Source organism: Phaseolus vulgaris, chromosome 1, assembly GCF_000499845.2.
Source record: "Phaseolus vulgaris cultivar G19833 chromosome 1, P. vulgaris v2.0, whole genome shotgun sequence".
Taxonomy (NCBI): Eukaryota; Viridiplantae; Streptophyta; class Magnoliopsida; order Fabales; family Fabaceae; genus Phaseolus; species Phaseolus vulgaris.
Genome location: NC_023759.2, coordinates 9,947,005 through 9,964,692, shown reverse-complemented (window position 1 = coordinate 9,964,692; position 17,688 = coordinate 9,947,005). Strand labels below are relative to the sequence as shown.

The 17,688-nt window shown below is 28.6% G+C and overlaps 1 protein-coding gene across 1 annotated transcript; it reads left to right on the top strand.

Annotated features, from left to right (window-relative positions):
• Positions 1-10,641: 10,641 nt before the first annotated feature.
• LOC137813535 (putative RING-H2 finger protein ATL12) lies at positions 10,642-12,107 on the top strand. The gene has a single exon (XM_068615857.1). The coding sequence runs from the start codon at positions 10,755-10,757 to the stop codon at positions 11,976-11,978; it is 1,224 nt and encodes a 407-aa protein (XP_068471958.1). The 5' UTR covers positions 10,642-10,754; the 3' UTR covers positions 11,979-12,107.
• The last annotated feature ends 5,581 nt before the right edge of the window (positions 12,108-17,688 follow it).

The following is a 17,688-nucleotide window of genomic DNA, read 5'->3' as shown; positions in this document are numbered from 1 at the left end:
TGCACAACAACCATCCAACCAACTTTTACTTATTGCTTTCTATTTAGTGAATATTATACTTGAGAATTCAATTATTCCTTGTGGGTTTGATATTCGTCCTTAGGGAAAATTTTATTATTTCTGACATGGTACACTTGCCGTAAAATAGTCATCAATTGGGTATGGAAGGAAATTTCGTCTTTTTGAACCCTATTCAGTCAACTATAGGATTCAACGGTCGCAGAGCATGGAGCTGAGACTATGGTGAACTATGTCATCCTAATGCAGAGGTAAATCATAACAGTGACTTATTATTCTAGATAACCTTGCACTAAGAATCGACTTGGTTTGGACAAAATAAGAACAAAGATTTTGAACAAAACATCACATTTATAAATAAAAATAACAAGTAAATTCACAAAGTTATTTCATTCCAACACATGTCCTATGTTGTTACTTCCTTGCTTTGTTGATTTGCCTAACACTTCACCCTTCGATCTAAATATTTATTATTATTATTATTATTATTGTTGTTGTTGTTGTTATTATTATTATTTATAGTGGTTATTTATGAATATTACTCATCTTAAAAGATAATTATACTTTGATATCATTAATTCCCCCTAGATACAATAATCCTTAGTTGTACTACATTTGACTCGATCCGCTTGTCGAGTAAAAGATTAGGGATTTGATTGAAATGAAATTGATTTAACTAAACCCACCACCAAGTTTTCTGAACATACATGCCTCAACAAGGTAATTTTAGGAGCAGACATAACAAGGGATCAAATAAGAAAAGAGAGCATCATAAGAATCTTCATTCCCAAATAAAAGAAGGGGTGTGTATTAATCGTTGCTATACTAGTTCTTATTATTTAACCCCTAAATATCATTACAAGTATAGAAATCATCCTCATTCTACAAAGCCTATAGTAGACATCCTTTCTTTATATGGAAATAAAATTTTTTAGGCATATTTAGAATGGGAGAGAAAGGTTAAGAAATTTTTTGAATGACACAAAGTACATGAATATAGAAGATTATCCATGACTAATTTAAGTTTTCAAGAATATTCCATGTTGGTGGAAACAAATATATGATGATGTTACAATTGGAAGAAAATTAGAAATATTGAATTGGAATGAGTTAAGGGTGTGTATGAGAAGAAAATTTGTTCCACCTTCATATGATAACAATAAAAAGCCTGTTGAAGATATAAAAGAGCTTATAGAAAAAGGAAGAAAAAATTTAGATGGAAAAAATGAATTTATAAAAAGAGAAAAAAAATATATAAAAATTACAAACTCTTAGTAGAAAGAAAGAAGAGAAACAAAAGAGGAGAAGGGAAGAAGAGGAAGAAAAGAGAGAAGAAAAGAAATAAAGAATAAAAAAAGGAAAGAAAAGAAAATTCTTTATGTGGAGTTAAACCAGACATTGACATAAACTCCTCTTTAGAAAAATTTTGTAAATAGTTGATTTTAAAGGAGAAGAAGAAAAAAAATAAGAACTTTTAGAATAATCCATAAGGCTTTGTTTGGATTAGAGGTTGTGGGTGAGTGGAAAGTTGAGGGTGTGGGGGAGTGGAAGTGTGAAGAAAGTGTGGAGAAAGTTGAGGGTGTTTGGATTGAGATATGTTAGAGTGGATGTGTAAAGAAAGTTTATTGGAAATTGTGAATGATGTGATAGTTGTGAGAGTATTTTAATATATTTTGAATAGTGTAAATTGTAAGATTACAAATTTACCCTTGTATATAAATAAATAGGAAAATAAAATATTAATGTTAAATTTTGTTTGTAGATAATTTTAATATTATTAATGATTATTTAATAAATTTTATGTTATATAAATATATAATTGTTATTAATTATGATTTTGATTACTATTAATAATAACATTAATATAATTTAAGAAAAGATGTCATGAACATTAATTAGTTGCAAAAATATATAAAGTCATTACATTTGATGTAGAGGGAGATAAATACATGTTAATTTGAAATTATGCAAATTATTACAATATTTTTTTATAATTTTTTTAATTTTAACATTAATAAATTATGTTAAGTCTAAAAAAATTAAAATCCTAAACATTATAAATTTTGAATTCCATTCCGTCAAAATAAATTTTTTAAATAAAAATTTCTATTTTTTATAAACAATTAATTTTTAAAAAATAATTACTTTCTACATTTATTATTAAAAAATCAGATTTCTTCTCAAAAGTTTGACTGGTTTTTTTAATTAATACAACAATTTTTTATAAAGTTTTTAATTATAACATTAACAATTTATGTCTGATATAAAAAAACCCTACAAATTTTTAATTCCATTCTGTAAACATATTATTTTTAATTTCATTATGCAAACATATTCATTTTAAAACATAATAATTATCTACATTTATTACTATAAGCTGAAATTTCTTATCTAAACTTTTTCTGCTTTCTTAACTTACTAAAACATTTATTTTGATTTTGTAATTTATAATATTAATTTATAAAAACCCTACACATTACAAATTTCTATTTCCAGTTGTAAAAATATTCAGTTTAAATAAATAATTTTTTTTCTTATAAATAATTAAATGTTATAAAAAATGACTACAACATTTTTTTAATGTTTTTAATGATAACATTAATAATTTATGTAAAATCTAAAAAAAAATTAACTAAACATTATAAATTTTTATTTCCATTCTGTAAAAATATTATTTAGAAATAAAAAGATATTTTTTTTAAAACAATTTAATTTTTAAAAACTAATAACTATATACATTTATTATTAGAAATTTAAATTTTTTCTCTAAACTTTTTCTGCCTTTTTAAATTACTATAACATTAAAATAAATAAATAAAAAATTAAAAGACCTGAATAAAATGGAGACCCTTTGATTTATGTGGCATGTAGGAGAAAAGAGAAAAGAAGGGTAGAAAAGCAATTTTATACATCTGATGTGGCACTTGCTATGCAATCTCCCCTTTCTCTTCATTTTGGAGAAGATGCAAGATCCCCTACACTTTCCCTGCAGTCTCTCCCTCACCCGCACACATAACTGGAAGCAAACGGGGTGGTACTGTGACTTCCGTCGTCTTAAACAGTACCACCCCTAGAAGCAAACGGTACCTAAAAGAAGAAGAAACTCTTATGATATCCCTTATACATATAGTTGAGAAAGAATCATTAAAGGGAAATTGCAATACTTTAGATTCTTCTTCTCTTTTAAACCATGATTTTAACTAATCTTCTCAATTTAAAAAAAAACACACTTTATTTTGTTGTTTTCTAACACAAAACAATGGACACAACAAATTGAAGAAAAATATAATTTTAAAATAAAGGCCCTTAAATTTATTCATCAAGATTTTTACAAAGATATAGGACCTTATTTTTTTTTCTTTTCTATAAATACTTTTGTCTTCAAATAAAGAAAATTATTAAAAAAACTCTGCTTGTTGTTTTTTTAGATGGATCTTTGATCTTGGAGGATATAAATAAATAAATAAAGGTGACAATCCCTAAGCATCACTCGAATTTGAGGACAGATCCTTCTCGAGAAGGATTGTATAATAAAATCCATCTAACTACTTATCATGAACTAAGAATATTGAAGAAGATGAAATCTTATTGGAGGAGAACACCCATATACTGCAATAAATTATTGATTTTGTGACAAAAAATGACTGACAGATTTGTGTTTGTCGGTAATTTTTTTATTACCGACGAATTAGTAGTAATAATAATAATTAAAATAATATAAATATTAATAATAATTAAAAATAATATTAATATTAATAATAATTAAAATAATATTAATATTAATAATAATTAAAACAATATTAATATTAATAATAATTAAAATAATAATAATATTAATAATAATTAAAATAATATTACATAATAATGTTAATAAGATTAAATAATAATAATAATATTATTATTAATTATATTATTATTATTATTAATATTAATAATTATTAATATTACTAATATTATTAATATTAAGAATATTATTATAATATTAATAATTAATAATATTAGTAATTATCGACAAATTTTGACTGTCGATTAAACCAATTTTATATGTAGTGATATTTGAAGAGTCTTCCTTCTTTTTAGCCTTATAAATAATTATACATAATAGTTTAGGAATTATATTGAGTCTGGTATTTTGGGTTAAGAAGCATGGAATTTCATTTTGGACCTTGTATTGAGCCAAACTTATATTAGGTCAAATAACTTAACCTTGGGAGAAGGGAGAGTCATCTATGGTATAAACCCTAGCTTGGGCATTGATAGAGTTCTCCTTTACTCCATGCTTGTTTGTGGGTTAGGATGATGAATTGATGGAGAATATGCAACAAAATTGGAAGAGATTTGGTCAAGAGTAATGGTATTTTTATATTTTTGTTTCCTCTTCTGCATTTCTCTTAGTCTGACATAGTATTGGCTGGATGGACCTCCATCAGACCCTTCTTAGAAATGATATGTCTTCAGATCTTCGTTATGCTCCAGGGTTGTCACCTTTATTTTTATGTTGTTCTTATCTCTTACCAGTTCATGAATCCATTTGTAAAATACAACAAACATTAGAACAATAAAAAAATGTGTTTAACAAATATGGGAAAATTATTGGTTTTATTTTTTCTAATAGTTTGTTGTGCCAAACTTGATTTGTTTTTTAGAACTATAACTGTTCTCCTTATGTATATATTTTTTTATTTTCTCCTTTTCATTTTTTTCTTTTAGCTTTATTTCATCCTCTCTTACTTGCTTAATGTGTGATAGAACATAAGAAAAAAAAATTCTTTGTAAAAGAAAGTGTGACCTTCATGTATAGTTCTATGGTTATATTATCAAAGTCTCTCATCATATCTCCATAGGGACAACATCAAACACAACATTTTTTTCATATTTACATATGGAAATTAACACACTCATTTGTTCTTTTACTAGTATGTCTCCATTCATACTAATCCAATCATGTTTGTAATATTTAGGATGGGGTGTAGTGGTCAAAGCTAACTTCTTTACCATCTTGAAACTACAACAATTACAATAGGAACCACTATCTAGAATTAAAGAACATGTATTTCTTAAGACTTGGCATTTGGTAAGAAATAGATTTTCTCATTGTGACTGCTCTAATTCTTATGGTTGGTTCTTAAGCAATTTTTTCATATAAATCCTCTTTACAAGGGAGAATCTTTTCTTCAGACACTACAAATTCTTCTTCACTGGGTGAAGAAGTTGAGTTATCCATGCTTCTAGTGTTCTATTATTTTGAAACAATATTTCTCTTTTGAGAACATTCAGAAGAGTAATGTCTTTTCTCAAGACACTTAAAATACTTGACATTCTTAGTCCTAGTCTCCTTAGAAGAGAGTCCTTGTAATTATATTTTTCATTTTCTTTATTATGATCTTTATCCCTCTCTTTTTCTCGTGATCTTTCTTCTTTAGATTTGGAGGAATGTCCCTCCCTCTTGGGATCTCTTTTGGAATAGTAAGAACTAAGGTAGTATTTTCTAGAAGAAGATTTTCTTTTAATTTGTTCTTCTACCCTAATACACAATTGAACCAAATCATTTTAATCATTATATGTCAAGAGTTCAACGATATCCATAATTTCTAAGTTAAGAACACTCTGGAATCTAGCCATTGTTATCCTAGGCTCTTCCTTAATGTCAACCCTTATCATTATCAACTCCATTTTTTTTTGTGTATTCTTATACTGACATATATTTTTGTTGTAGATTTTGGAGTAGATACATCAACTCCCTATCATAGTATGAAGGCACATATATTTTCTTCGGACAAACATAAGTTCATTCTAGTATTTTATTGTTAGGGTTATTATGAAACCTAAGTTATTTAACTAAGGTTATCCACCAGTACATAGCTGGTTCGTGAAAACTCAAAGTAGCTAGGGACACTCTTCTTTCTTGATCTATCTGGTGACAGTAAAAAATCTGCTCAACCTTCATCTCCCTATTCAAATAATCTTCTATGTTTTCTTTTCCAGAGAAAGGCGTAAGGTCAACCTTGGTTTCTCTAAGGTTATAATTATTGATATGTCTATGTTGTTCAGAAGGTTGTTGATAGTAGTCTAAGTTGTGATGAATATTATATTCATCTTCTCTATGAGAGAATTGGTTATGATGACTTCTTCTTTTACTTGAATCCTCTCCATGCCTACTCCTAGACCTTTCCTTATTTCTATCTAAAATGTCATTTTTTGTGTTTTGTATTTCCTCCCTAAGCTCATCCTCATCTTCCCTCCTTAAACTCCCATGCACATTAGAACTATATGATTGATTATTCATTGTTGAAATTAAAACTTCAAAAATATTTTCACAAATATTTTTATATTTCAACAAGACTAATAAAAGATTTCACAAAGCCTTTTTAAGTAGAAGTTTATCAAAGGTTGAAATGTAAGACTGTCTTCAGGTTTACTCCTAGAAAAGTGAGATGAGTCACTAAGACTAGTTAAAAACCAAGCCTTTCCTAGAAAAAGTTTACCTTAGATAGCCTTGATCACAAATGTTCCCTCAAAGAACTTCCAAATCAAGTTTCGATCGTAGTGAAGTATGTGTAATGCAAATGATAACTTATAGACCAAAGATGCCATGGAGACTTACAAAACAATAGCAAAGTAATAAAATGAAGTAAGTAAAATATTGAAAAGCAGAGTAATGCAAGTGAAGGAATATACTAGACATATCCTAAGTGAAAGTGCAATTGACATTGGAGCCAATTGACACACTTCCGCACTAAGTTCGATTTTATTACAATGCTTAATGAGATTTCATTGGAAGCATTTAACCAAACATGTAAACTACTTAAAAAAATTCACAAAATATAGCAAGAATTCAAAGCTTTCATGACACAAATCAAGCTTTACAATACAACAATTTTCCAAAATTTGAACTAAAACACTTCTTCTTTACTTGCATCGTGGTTCACTTTTAATTCAATGCTTGTGATTCAACTTCCTTTTGAGTATTTTTTCTCTTGATAACACTTGTCAATCTAAATTTATCTTCAAGATTCCAACTAGAAATTTGGCTTGCCTCTTCAAGCTTTAATGCACCACACTCAATTATAAAAGTTCAAGAATAAAAAAAAGCTAATTTGAAATAGCTAAATTGTTGTTTGACATACTCAACTGAATTCAAAAAAAATGGACAGACAAGAAATTATTAAGGAAAATAAAAATTGATTGGCCCTTCAAAAGAATAATTTCAATAGCTATAAGTAGATGAATAAAACCAACAAGAAATCACTAAGATTGATTATATGAAAGTGTTGATTCCTATATTTATGCAAATTTATCTAAAGCAAACTAAGATCCCAAATTTTTACCACAACTTGATAACATAATAGGTAATCCAGTAGCAAAATTACTAATGTAATGTTTACTAGTGGGATCTAGGTTTGATTCCTTCTAACAATCTAACAACATTAATAACAATAATAAATAATTTTAATAAATAAAAATAAAATTATTTTTAAAATAATATTATTAAAAAAATATAACATTCCCAATTATATCAAGACTTTCACTTTTCAATAATAGTAGTCAATACAATACCCCAATCGTCATAGTAGTAGTATATTATTTCACAAGTAAGAGGGAATTAAACCTAGGTTCAATGAAGAATAATATGATGGATTTCAATGTGATTAAGTTTTTTGGTATTAATACTCGTACTGGTAAAGTTCTTCGTCCTCTTCCTGTTAGATGAGAGTTTTCTTCACCTGGTTGGGTTAAAATTAACACTGATGAGATTGCTAGGGGTTATCCAGGTCTTGCCACTTGTGGAGGTATTTTTCGTGGGAGTATGGGGGAGTTTATTGGAATTTTCTCTGCATTTCTTGACATTCAGACTGCTTTGGTTGCTGAATTTTATGGAGTTATATATGCTTTGGAGGAAGCTCAAAAGTTGGGACTTACTAATGTCTGGCTGAAATGTGACTCTGCCTTGGTTTGTGTTGTGTTTACTGCTAGGACAAATGTTCCATGCATGCTTCGTAATCGATGGAATACTTGTCTGAATTACTGTGGAAAAATCAGGTTATGGTTACTCATATTTTTCGTGAAGGGAATGCATGTGATGATAAGTTGGCTAATTTAGGATTTATTCATAGAGAATCATTTCATTGGTATAATAGGCTTCCATCTAGTTTGTTCTTAGAAATCTTTATTAATAGGTATAGTCTACCTTTGTATCGTTTTTGTTAACATAATGAGTTTTGGTCTAGTCTCCCCATATTTTTGTATTTTCTTTCTTTTTCTTTTTTAATAATACTTTTTTCATGTGATGACAAATGATTGTGGTTACTTAAGGTGTCAGCTTAACTGAGATGTCAAGTAGCATAATGATGTCTAACATGAAAGCTTTTTATAAAAAAAAAACCTAAGTTCACTAAGTACATTAAAAACATTGTAACCACTAGACTAAGATATCTTAATAATCATTATTATTATTATTCTTACTATGTTATTAATATTAATATTATTATTAAAATCACTACTACTAATAATATTTATTAATATTCTTAATAATATTATTAGTATTATTATTATTACTACTATAATTAACAATATTATTATGATTAAAATTATTATTATTACTATTAGTAATATTATTATTCGTATTATTATTAATAATAAAATTGTTAATAATATTATTTTTAGTAATATTACTGTTAGTATTAATATCATTATTATTAAAATTATTATTATCCTTATTATTATTCTCAAAATTTTCATTATTATTAATAATATTATTAGTATTATTAATATTAATATTATTAATATTATAATAATAATCATTTTAATTAATATTATTAGAATTATTAATATTATATTTACTAACATTATTAATATTAATATTTGTTTAATCTTTGACAGATTTATCAACAAAATAGATATAAATATTATAACAAAATTATCTTTTATAAAATATGTCGGTAATCATATTTATTTTTTATTCTTGCTTTAAAAGTAATCATTATTTATTTTTTATTCTTGGTTTTTAAATTTTTTTCAGGTGATCTTGCTTCATTTCTTCTGAATTTTTTATTTTTGATCAAAATAATCAAGGTGAGGTGTGTTCAAGAGAGGGTTTCACAAGTGGTTAGGAGCTATTGTAGAATTCAAGATTATGCAGTGTTGTATGTTTTTCTTGTTTATTTAAGAGTTATGGTAAAACTTGAAAAATAGTGTATTAGCTTAATTAGGGTTATTAAAAACTGAATATAATATTCTTATGAGAGTGAATCGTATCTTGTGTATTTTTATCTTCTAACTTCTCTTTTATTTTTCTTTTTGTGAATATTGATATATATTTATATTGTTTTGAAATTTAAAGAATTTTGAATATAACAACATAAAAAAAACTATATTAATTTTGGATGTAATTTTGAATTTCTAAGTTCTTTTCTTAATTTAATTATGTTGAGTGACAATCAGTATATATAAGTGTTCCTATCAGGGAGATGAGACCTAAATAACTATTGAGAAGCTTCGTCTTCTTCCTTCTTATCGGGCGACTGATTTACATTTCCACCTATTCCTTCAGCCTTTGTGCTACTCTTTTGGGTCTCAATTGCTTGATCACTCAAAACTCCAGGGGAATGCCGAATGGGGGTAGTACCTGCAGAAGGTTCTTCAACGCTCAAATCAGCAAAGGGTGTTTCTTGGAATGTGCGCTATTTAATGGACTTACCTTGTTGGACTGGATTGGTGAGGTAGATCGTGCTTAGAGACGTATTATCTAATTCTTAATGATGATTTAACTTTACTGACCTTGATTGAACGTTAATGAATCGAATCTCTCAGTCGGCCTGCACGTGTACCATTCGGTTGGTCCGGTCGTGGGAGTCGAGCCTGATATTGAACATTCGATCCATACCACAATATTGCAATTTGGTAAGAATTTATTAGAAGATTTTGATCAATTAACATATAAAATTTTCGTAATAAAAAAGTTTATTTTTTTTTTCTTCGGAAGGTGGATCTCACGGACACCACAAGAAATGATCAAACCCATAATAGTTGTTGAGAATATAATTTTGTACCAAAAAAGAGTTGAGATTAAGTTTCTATACTTCCTTTTGGTTGTTTGTGGAGGCGTCCCCACACATGAAGAACCATCCCTCTAAAAAATTGGCTTGACGTGGCACAAAGGTATATTTTAAGTGGTGTCAAACCTTACAACTTGACCAATATAGAGTAGATAACTAAAAAAAGTTGAATCTCATGCAAATGGATCTTTCAAAAAGAAAAGTAAACGATGCATTAGTGGGAGTGATATAGAAATCTACCTAACAATACATATTTAGTTTGATGATTATCAATGTACACTCTATTTCTTGGTGTAAAAAAAAAGAGAGAAATACATTTAAAAAAATAGAAGAAAATGGTTTTATGCATGGAAAAAAGAACAAGAGATATTGAAAAACAAATAATAAGTTTGAAAAAGAGAAATTAATATTGGGATCCGTCCATTTTTAACTTAATTCTTAAACATAAATTTCTATATTTTCCACCAGTCACAGTTGCAGGATGATGTACCCTTTTGTCGTCACTGATTTCAAGATATTCTTATTTAATTGTTGATGCGTTCATTGCATAAACCAACAAACAGATGAACCTTCCTTGTTGGGGAGTGTAAAACTAATTAAAAGCCAAGATTGAAAACTTTCTCATTGTCTGCATTTATCAGATACAGATATAGCTATAGCTCTAAAAATGATTTTCCAAATATGCATTGGAGCATCATCACTGGTGGCATGATCTCAATTTTCAGGAACATGCCTTTCAAGAACCATGTACCAGTGTTCATCATGATGGGTCTTTCTTTCATTTCTAATGTTCAAGCACAATACAGTGAGACAGATACCATGCAAGATTTCCCTCAACCAGTTCGTCCAAGCAAGATGGTTGTAATAGTGGCCCTCTCAATATTGTTCACTATATCATTTATCTTACTTGTCTATATAAGGTTCTGCAGAACCACCCCTCTTGAGCTTATCAACAGAAGGAACCTTCATTCACCCAATTTTCAAGCACTAACTCAGTCAAGATCAAGGAGTTCAGGGATAGACAAAAAAGTGATTGAAGCACTCCCATTTTTCATGTTCTCTTCCCTTAAGGGGTCCAAACAAGGCCTGGATTGCACAGTTTGCTTGTCACAGTTTGAGGACACAGAGATTCTTAGACTCTTGCCAAAGTGCAAACATGCTTTCCACATGAATTGCATTGACAAGTGGTTTGAAAGTCACGCTACATGCCCTCTTTGCAGGAATAATATTGACCCCTTAGACATCAAGAACTTCAACTACTCAATCAGTTCAAGGTCCCTAAGAGTTCCTTCAAATTTAACCGAGGACACTAACCTTGAAATCTTTGTTCACAGGGAACCTTCGCATCAAGGGTCATCATCATCATCAAGGTTTAACATCGGAAGCAGGTTTTGGAATTTGAGCAGCAGCAGCAGAAAAAAGCTTCTCGTTGACCAAGAGGTTTCTGGTACAAATGGGACACACGTGCACAAGTTCTATCACAAAATTGTTGTCTCTGATGTTGTTAGAAGAAGCAGGTGGAGTGATCTCAACTCTTCGGACATGTTATCATTGAAGAGTGAGATGATTCATCACGTTTCAACAGGAAGATTCTCTCCCTCTAATGAATTTTTTTGCGGAAATTCGAGCCTTTCCTCTATTTTCAATGCGGATGAAAGTTCATTGACATTATTGAATACAGCTGAGAAGAGATCTATGTCTGATATTGCTCATGTTCCAAGGTTCATAGAAAGATGTGAGCAGAATAGAATGGAGCCAGGTGAGGCATCAAGTGGGAATAAGGAGAGGGAAGAGAGAATGAGAAGGGTTTGGTTGGCAATTTCTCAGCGAACAGTGCAATGGTTTGCAGGACAAGAAAGAAACTCAACAGATTTAGAGCTAAAACATTTAGCTCCGAATGTTTGATCGTGGAGTTGGGACAAGTTTGTAACCAGTAAAAAGTGTAAACTTTACTTTTTGTGTTCTTAATTGGAGATATATAAACTAAGATCAGATTGAATAACTATATAATTATTTGGGTACAGGTTATTATTTGTAAGGGTTTATATTTTTAACCTCTAAATCTTTTTACGGAAATGGATTTCGTTCTTCACTAAATTGTAGTGAAATTATTTTTTTATTTTGCATAGTTATCAAATAGATTCTAATAAACAAGCGACGTTAACAATTTTTCTCACGTGTCAAATGAATTAAAAATATATTTAATTTTAATTTTTTTACATAAAATAAAATCTTTTTTTATATAAAAATGTTTAAAATAAAATTTTATAATTATGAGAGCTAAAAATACATAAAATAAATATTATAAAAAAAACTTTCTTGACATAAAATATTATAACAAATCTTATTATTTGAATACTTTTACTTTGTATTTTGGGTTGATTATTTTTAGGTTGCGACGTGTGAACTCGTTTTCTCGATTCATCCTCTAACTTCCACTATAAGAAAATCATGAAATAGAAACCAATTTTTAGAGACCAAAATAATTAGTTGCAATAGTAACTAAATTAGATACCATTTTAAAAACTAAAAAAAAAATTGGTTTCTAAATTAGTTTCTATTATTGTTAAATAGTTTCTAAATGTGTATCTAATTAGCAACCAAGGCTTTTGCTACCAAATTTAGAAACTAAATAATTGGTAGTTAAAACTTTAGTTTCTAATTAGATACCGATTTAGAAACTATTTAACAATAATAGAAACTAATTTAGAAACCAATTTTTTTTTTTAGTTTTTAAAATGGTCTCTAATTTAGTTACTATTGCAACTAATTATTTTGGTCTCTAGAAATTGGTTTCTATTTCATGATTTTCTTGTAGTGTGTTGGAGATCCCACATTATGAGCCGGTTTTATGGGGTTGAGTTAGGCTTAAAGTCCACTTCGTAATAAACTTAGAAAATGTTAGTGCAACAAAACTTAGAAAAGGTCAATGCAACAAAAACTGAAAAGAAAATTTCTATAACTATTCTACTAATCTATATGCTATGTTACTATATGTACTACTTTAAAAAAGAAATGCTCAAACTACTAATTTCTTAGTAATTCCCTAGCAACAACACCAAAAACTTGATGGTGGTTAATCTACCTCTTGACAAGTGGACCGAGTCAATTGTAGTATAATTGATAAATGATTGTTGTATCCACAGGGACTAGAAGACAATGTAGTAGATGCATACATTGAAACCAAAGAATTTATAAGTTGAGTGGTAATGTTGGATAAAAACTAAAATCATGTGTACAAATAAAGGTCTTCAAATATGAAAAGATGTTAGCATTGAATAGACTTTGCAACCCATATGCACTCAATCATTATAAATGCAATACACTTCAATTCCTTTGTTCCTTAAGGTCAAACAAAGTTAATACCATAATCATGGTTATCTAGAAATCAAACTACCATAATGAATCCCTTGAGTTACAATAGTTTGATTCTGCATTAATGGTGGAGTAATAAAAGCCAACTATTACAACTCTCTCCTTAGACGTTAAAGTCCTTGGTTAATTTTACTTAGTTTTAAAAGTGAAATTATTCCCAATATCATTCCCATTCTAAAGGAAATAATAGTGATTCCTCGCTTACCAAGCATTAAGTACAAAATCAAATCAAATAGGAATGAATTTATTGACATATACAAGAAAAGGAATGCAAATGAATGCGTTGTCTTTCAATCCCAACAAAAAGAAATTTAGCTACTCATTATGATGAATATGATACAGTAAAATCCTAAATAGCTAGTAGCTTAATACATTCTAGTATTTGAAAAGTAAATTTTGCTTCATTTTCTTCCTCCTCTTTTCTATTCATCTTCACTCCTCTTCCATTGAAATTTGCTTAGTGCATGTTAATCTGCTTAGCGAATTAGGTTTCTTCGAGTGAAGGGATTCATTTCACTCAGCTCAGCATAAAGCCTTTCTATACCTCAAGGTTTCCCTTGTGCTCAATGCTTCACTACGTCACTCAACGCTTCACTACATTGTTCAACGTTTCGTACTCTTTAAATATGCTCATCTCTTGAGTAATTTTGTTTAGCACTACTTCTGGCCGCTTAGCGCATGGAGGTGGTTCTTTTTGGGCCTTCTTTGCCTTTTTGATGTCAACGCTTAGTGGATCATTTGTTTTTTGGGCCACTTTTGTTCAACTGTTATTTTTCTTCAAATATTTTCAAAATCAATCAAAATTCTCACAAGATTAAGCAATTTCAGTCACATTACATTTCTAAGTGGGAAGATTGCTATTTTCTAGATTTTACAATCCAAATCACTTAATTTTAGTGTCTAAATCAATATTCTAACAAGTAACATTGACACTTAGCAACTATGGAAGTACCATGACAAGGGTCTTCTTGCTTGAGTTAAGAACATCTACAAAAAGTACTATTTTATAGATTCGGGTCCTTTGTGGTTAGTTTTCTCCACGATTTTCTTTTAAAGATACCAATAGACGATGCATATGTCAAACAAACCCCTATCAACATCTTCTTAAAAAAATTGATTACTTTTTTAATTAGAGAAGTAAAATGGTAATTTTTTCTGTTAGAGATTGAAAAGAGTCATTAGATGTAAAACACATCTTAGTAAATAGTTTTCACATTAAAATATTTTTAAAACATTTTAATACATGTGTAGACCATCTAATTCTTGAGACATGTTTAGAATTATTTTTACCTAGATCGTCTTATGCATGACATGTAAGCATATAATGCTTTACACATTTTTGTGAATCATTTTTCAATAAAGGTCATGCCTAATAAAGTTTGTAGACATTTAAACATTTCCACAATAGGGGATTTTGTAAATATAACAATTAGTCTATCATCTTTGTATACAAATTGTAGGTCCAGAGTCAGTTTTTGAACATGATCTCTTATGAAGTGATTTTTTATTTTATTTGTTTAGCTCTGGGATGTAGTGTAGGATTTTTAGACAAATTTATAGTAGCACTATTATCACACAAGATAAGAAAACTAATCTTGTAGACATTGTAGAATAGTAGATGGTTATTGATCTTTTGTTACACTGTCTACTCAACAATCTTTTTTAGCAGAGCGTAAAGGTTTCATTCTTAATGGACCAACTCCAACTATCCTTCCATGTTGATTTTCTTTGAATATCATTGTTTTCATTTCTCTCAACTCTTAAAAGCATAGACTTTTCTACCATTATGTTCCAATATTATGGTCTTCTTTGATCCTTCCATGTTGATTTTCTCTGAATATCATTGTTTTCATTTCTCTCAACTCTTAAAAGCATAGACTTTTCTACCATTATGTTCCAATATTATGGTCTTCTTTGATCATCAAGAATATACAAGAGAAATAATTTTGTTTTTAGATAGTGATACTTTGTGGTTAGTTGACATATGTGGTTCCTTTTTAGAAATACTATAACACAATTCACTAGTAAATAATTTTTGTCAGACGCATAAGTGCTTTTTTTTATATTTTTTATTAAAAACCTTTGCTTCAAATCCAACCATTGTTTTATCATGAGATTTTCTTGAATTTCTCACAAAAAAATGTAAGGATTTCTCACCTATGCCAAATTGGAATATGACTTTCCTCAAATAAGACTCACTCCTACCCCTTCTCTACAACTATAAATAGAGTGTATAAAAACTAAAGAAGATACAAAACTCCTCAAATAGACTGAAAATATGTCAAAAATATACTGAAAATATGTAAAAATACTACGTAACTAGACTTTCAAATCTTAGGAATCAAACACAATCGACTTAGATATACAATGCCTAAGAAGGAGAAGATATAAATCACCTACATGCATTGCCAACCAAATCAAAACAAAAAGGAAGGAGTGCAAAATGGAAAACAAAAGAATATTATTCTTGTTTCTTTCTGCTTGATCTTTTCTTGCGCAAATGCAAACCTCATGAGAAGTGACCTATGTCAAGAAAAAACCTAAAACAACCCTAAAAGTAAAAAAAAAAAAAGTTAAATTTGTAAATTTTCTAACCTAAAATTATATATATAATATTAAGTAGATATTATTATAAGAAAATTATTAAATAATAATCAAATTAAAAATAAAAAATAATTAGTCATTATATTAACTAAATTAGATACTATTTTAAAAACTAAAAACTTATTGATATCTAAAATGATTTTTATTATTAATAAAAAATTATAAATTATTTTATAATTTTATTAATACAAATTAATTTAAATATTAATAAAGCTTTTAGTTTATAAAGTAGTCTTTTATTTAGTTAAATAATAACTAATTATTTTAATTTTTATTTAATGATTTTCTTAAGTTTATGATACTATGATTATGATTAACATATATTTCAAAAAAAAAATAGTAGTTCTAATTTAACTCAAAAGAGATGAAAAAAATAAAAATAAAAACTTCATTTAAAAGGTTAGGCGAATAACGCTAAATGCCTAAAGAAATTAAAACAATAAAGATCCACATCAGATTGCATTATAAAATATTTTGTCTCATATTTTAGTTTCAAATGAACTAAACAATTTCAAATTTGTCCCATTGAAACTAACACAGTTTTAAATACTCTGTACCGAAGAGAAAAACTCCACGACCACAATATTAAATAACCATTAGATAAAGGAATCACCCGTCTCCTACTCCGTAACAATAAATAAAAAAAATCAATTGAGACCATATATCTCCAAAATCACAAACTCATTCATAAGTTATAAAATTAGCCAACTATTCATAACCCATTTGTAATCTAAAAAATTCCCAACCCTAGCACTCAATTAAAAAAAACTAAACATTTTTTTAATTAAACCCAAGTAAAACAAAATGAACGCAATTAGAAAGCATGGATTTTTGCTAAAAAAGACATAAAATATATCAACAACTTGAAGTAAACTATGGAGTGAAAAGTTATTAAATGGAAGCACAAATGATTAACAAAAGAAAAGATTTCTCACTCTCAATGTTGGAACCCGTAGGATTGACTTTCCGTAAGGGGACCAACTTTGGAGTCGTTGGAGATTTAAAGGGGGTTTTTGAAAACTTTTTAAGCTAGAACAAAATCCTTTGTATGAAACTCAATCAGAAATTCAGTTAGCCAAGATATAAAGCACAAAACAGCAAAGCACCAAAAAAACAATCGGTTGTTTCTTCGAAACAATCGGTTGTTTATACCAGTAAATCAATAACAACTAAATTTAAATGAGTTTAAGGGAAGAAAGAGATACACAAACAGTTTATACTGGTTCACTCTTAAGCCAAGAGCTACATCCAGTCCCCAGAATCCACTGGGCAATCCACTAAGCAATCAAATACAGATTACACACAAAACAACCAAAGAAGTGACCTTGAACCCTTCAAGAAACACACTTCCTTTGGCACGACACACACCAAGAATGTTGATCTTGACAACCTCAAGAGCACACAACACTCATTGGCTTACAACACCAGAAATTACAAAGTATTCAGAATGAATTACACTTGTTTACATAATAAACTGAAATCAATACAGATGTAATCCTATTCCACTCTCTCTTGAGATAACCAAAGCTGAAAAGTGAATGTTCAAAACTTGAAAGCAATCTCTCACAACTGAAAAACTCAAATCTGTTTTTCTTGTTTGTTATAAAACATAAACAAACTATTTATAGCTTTCAAA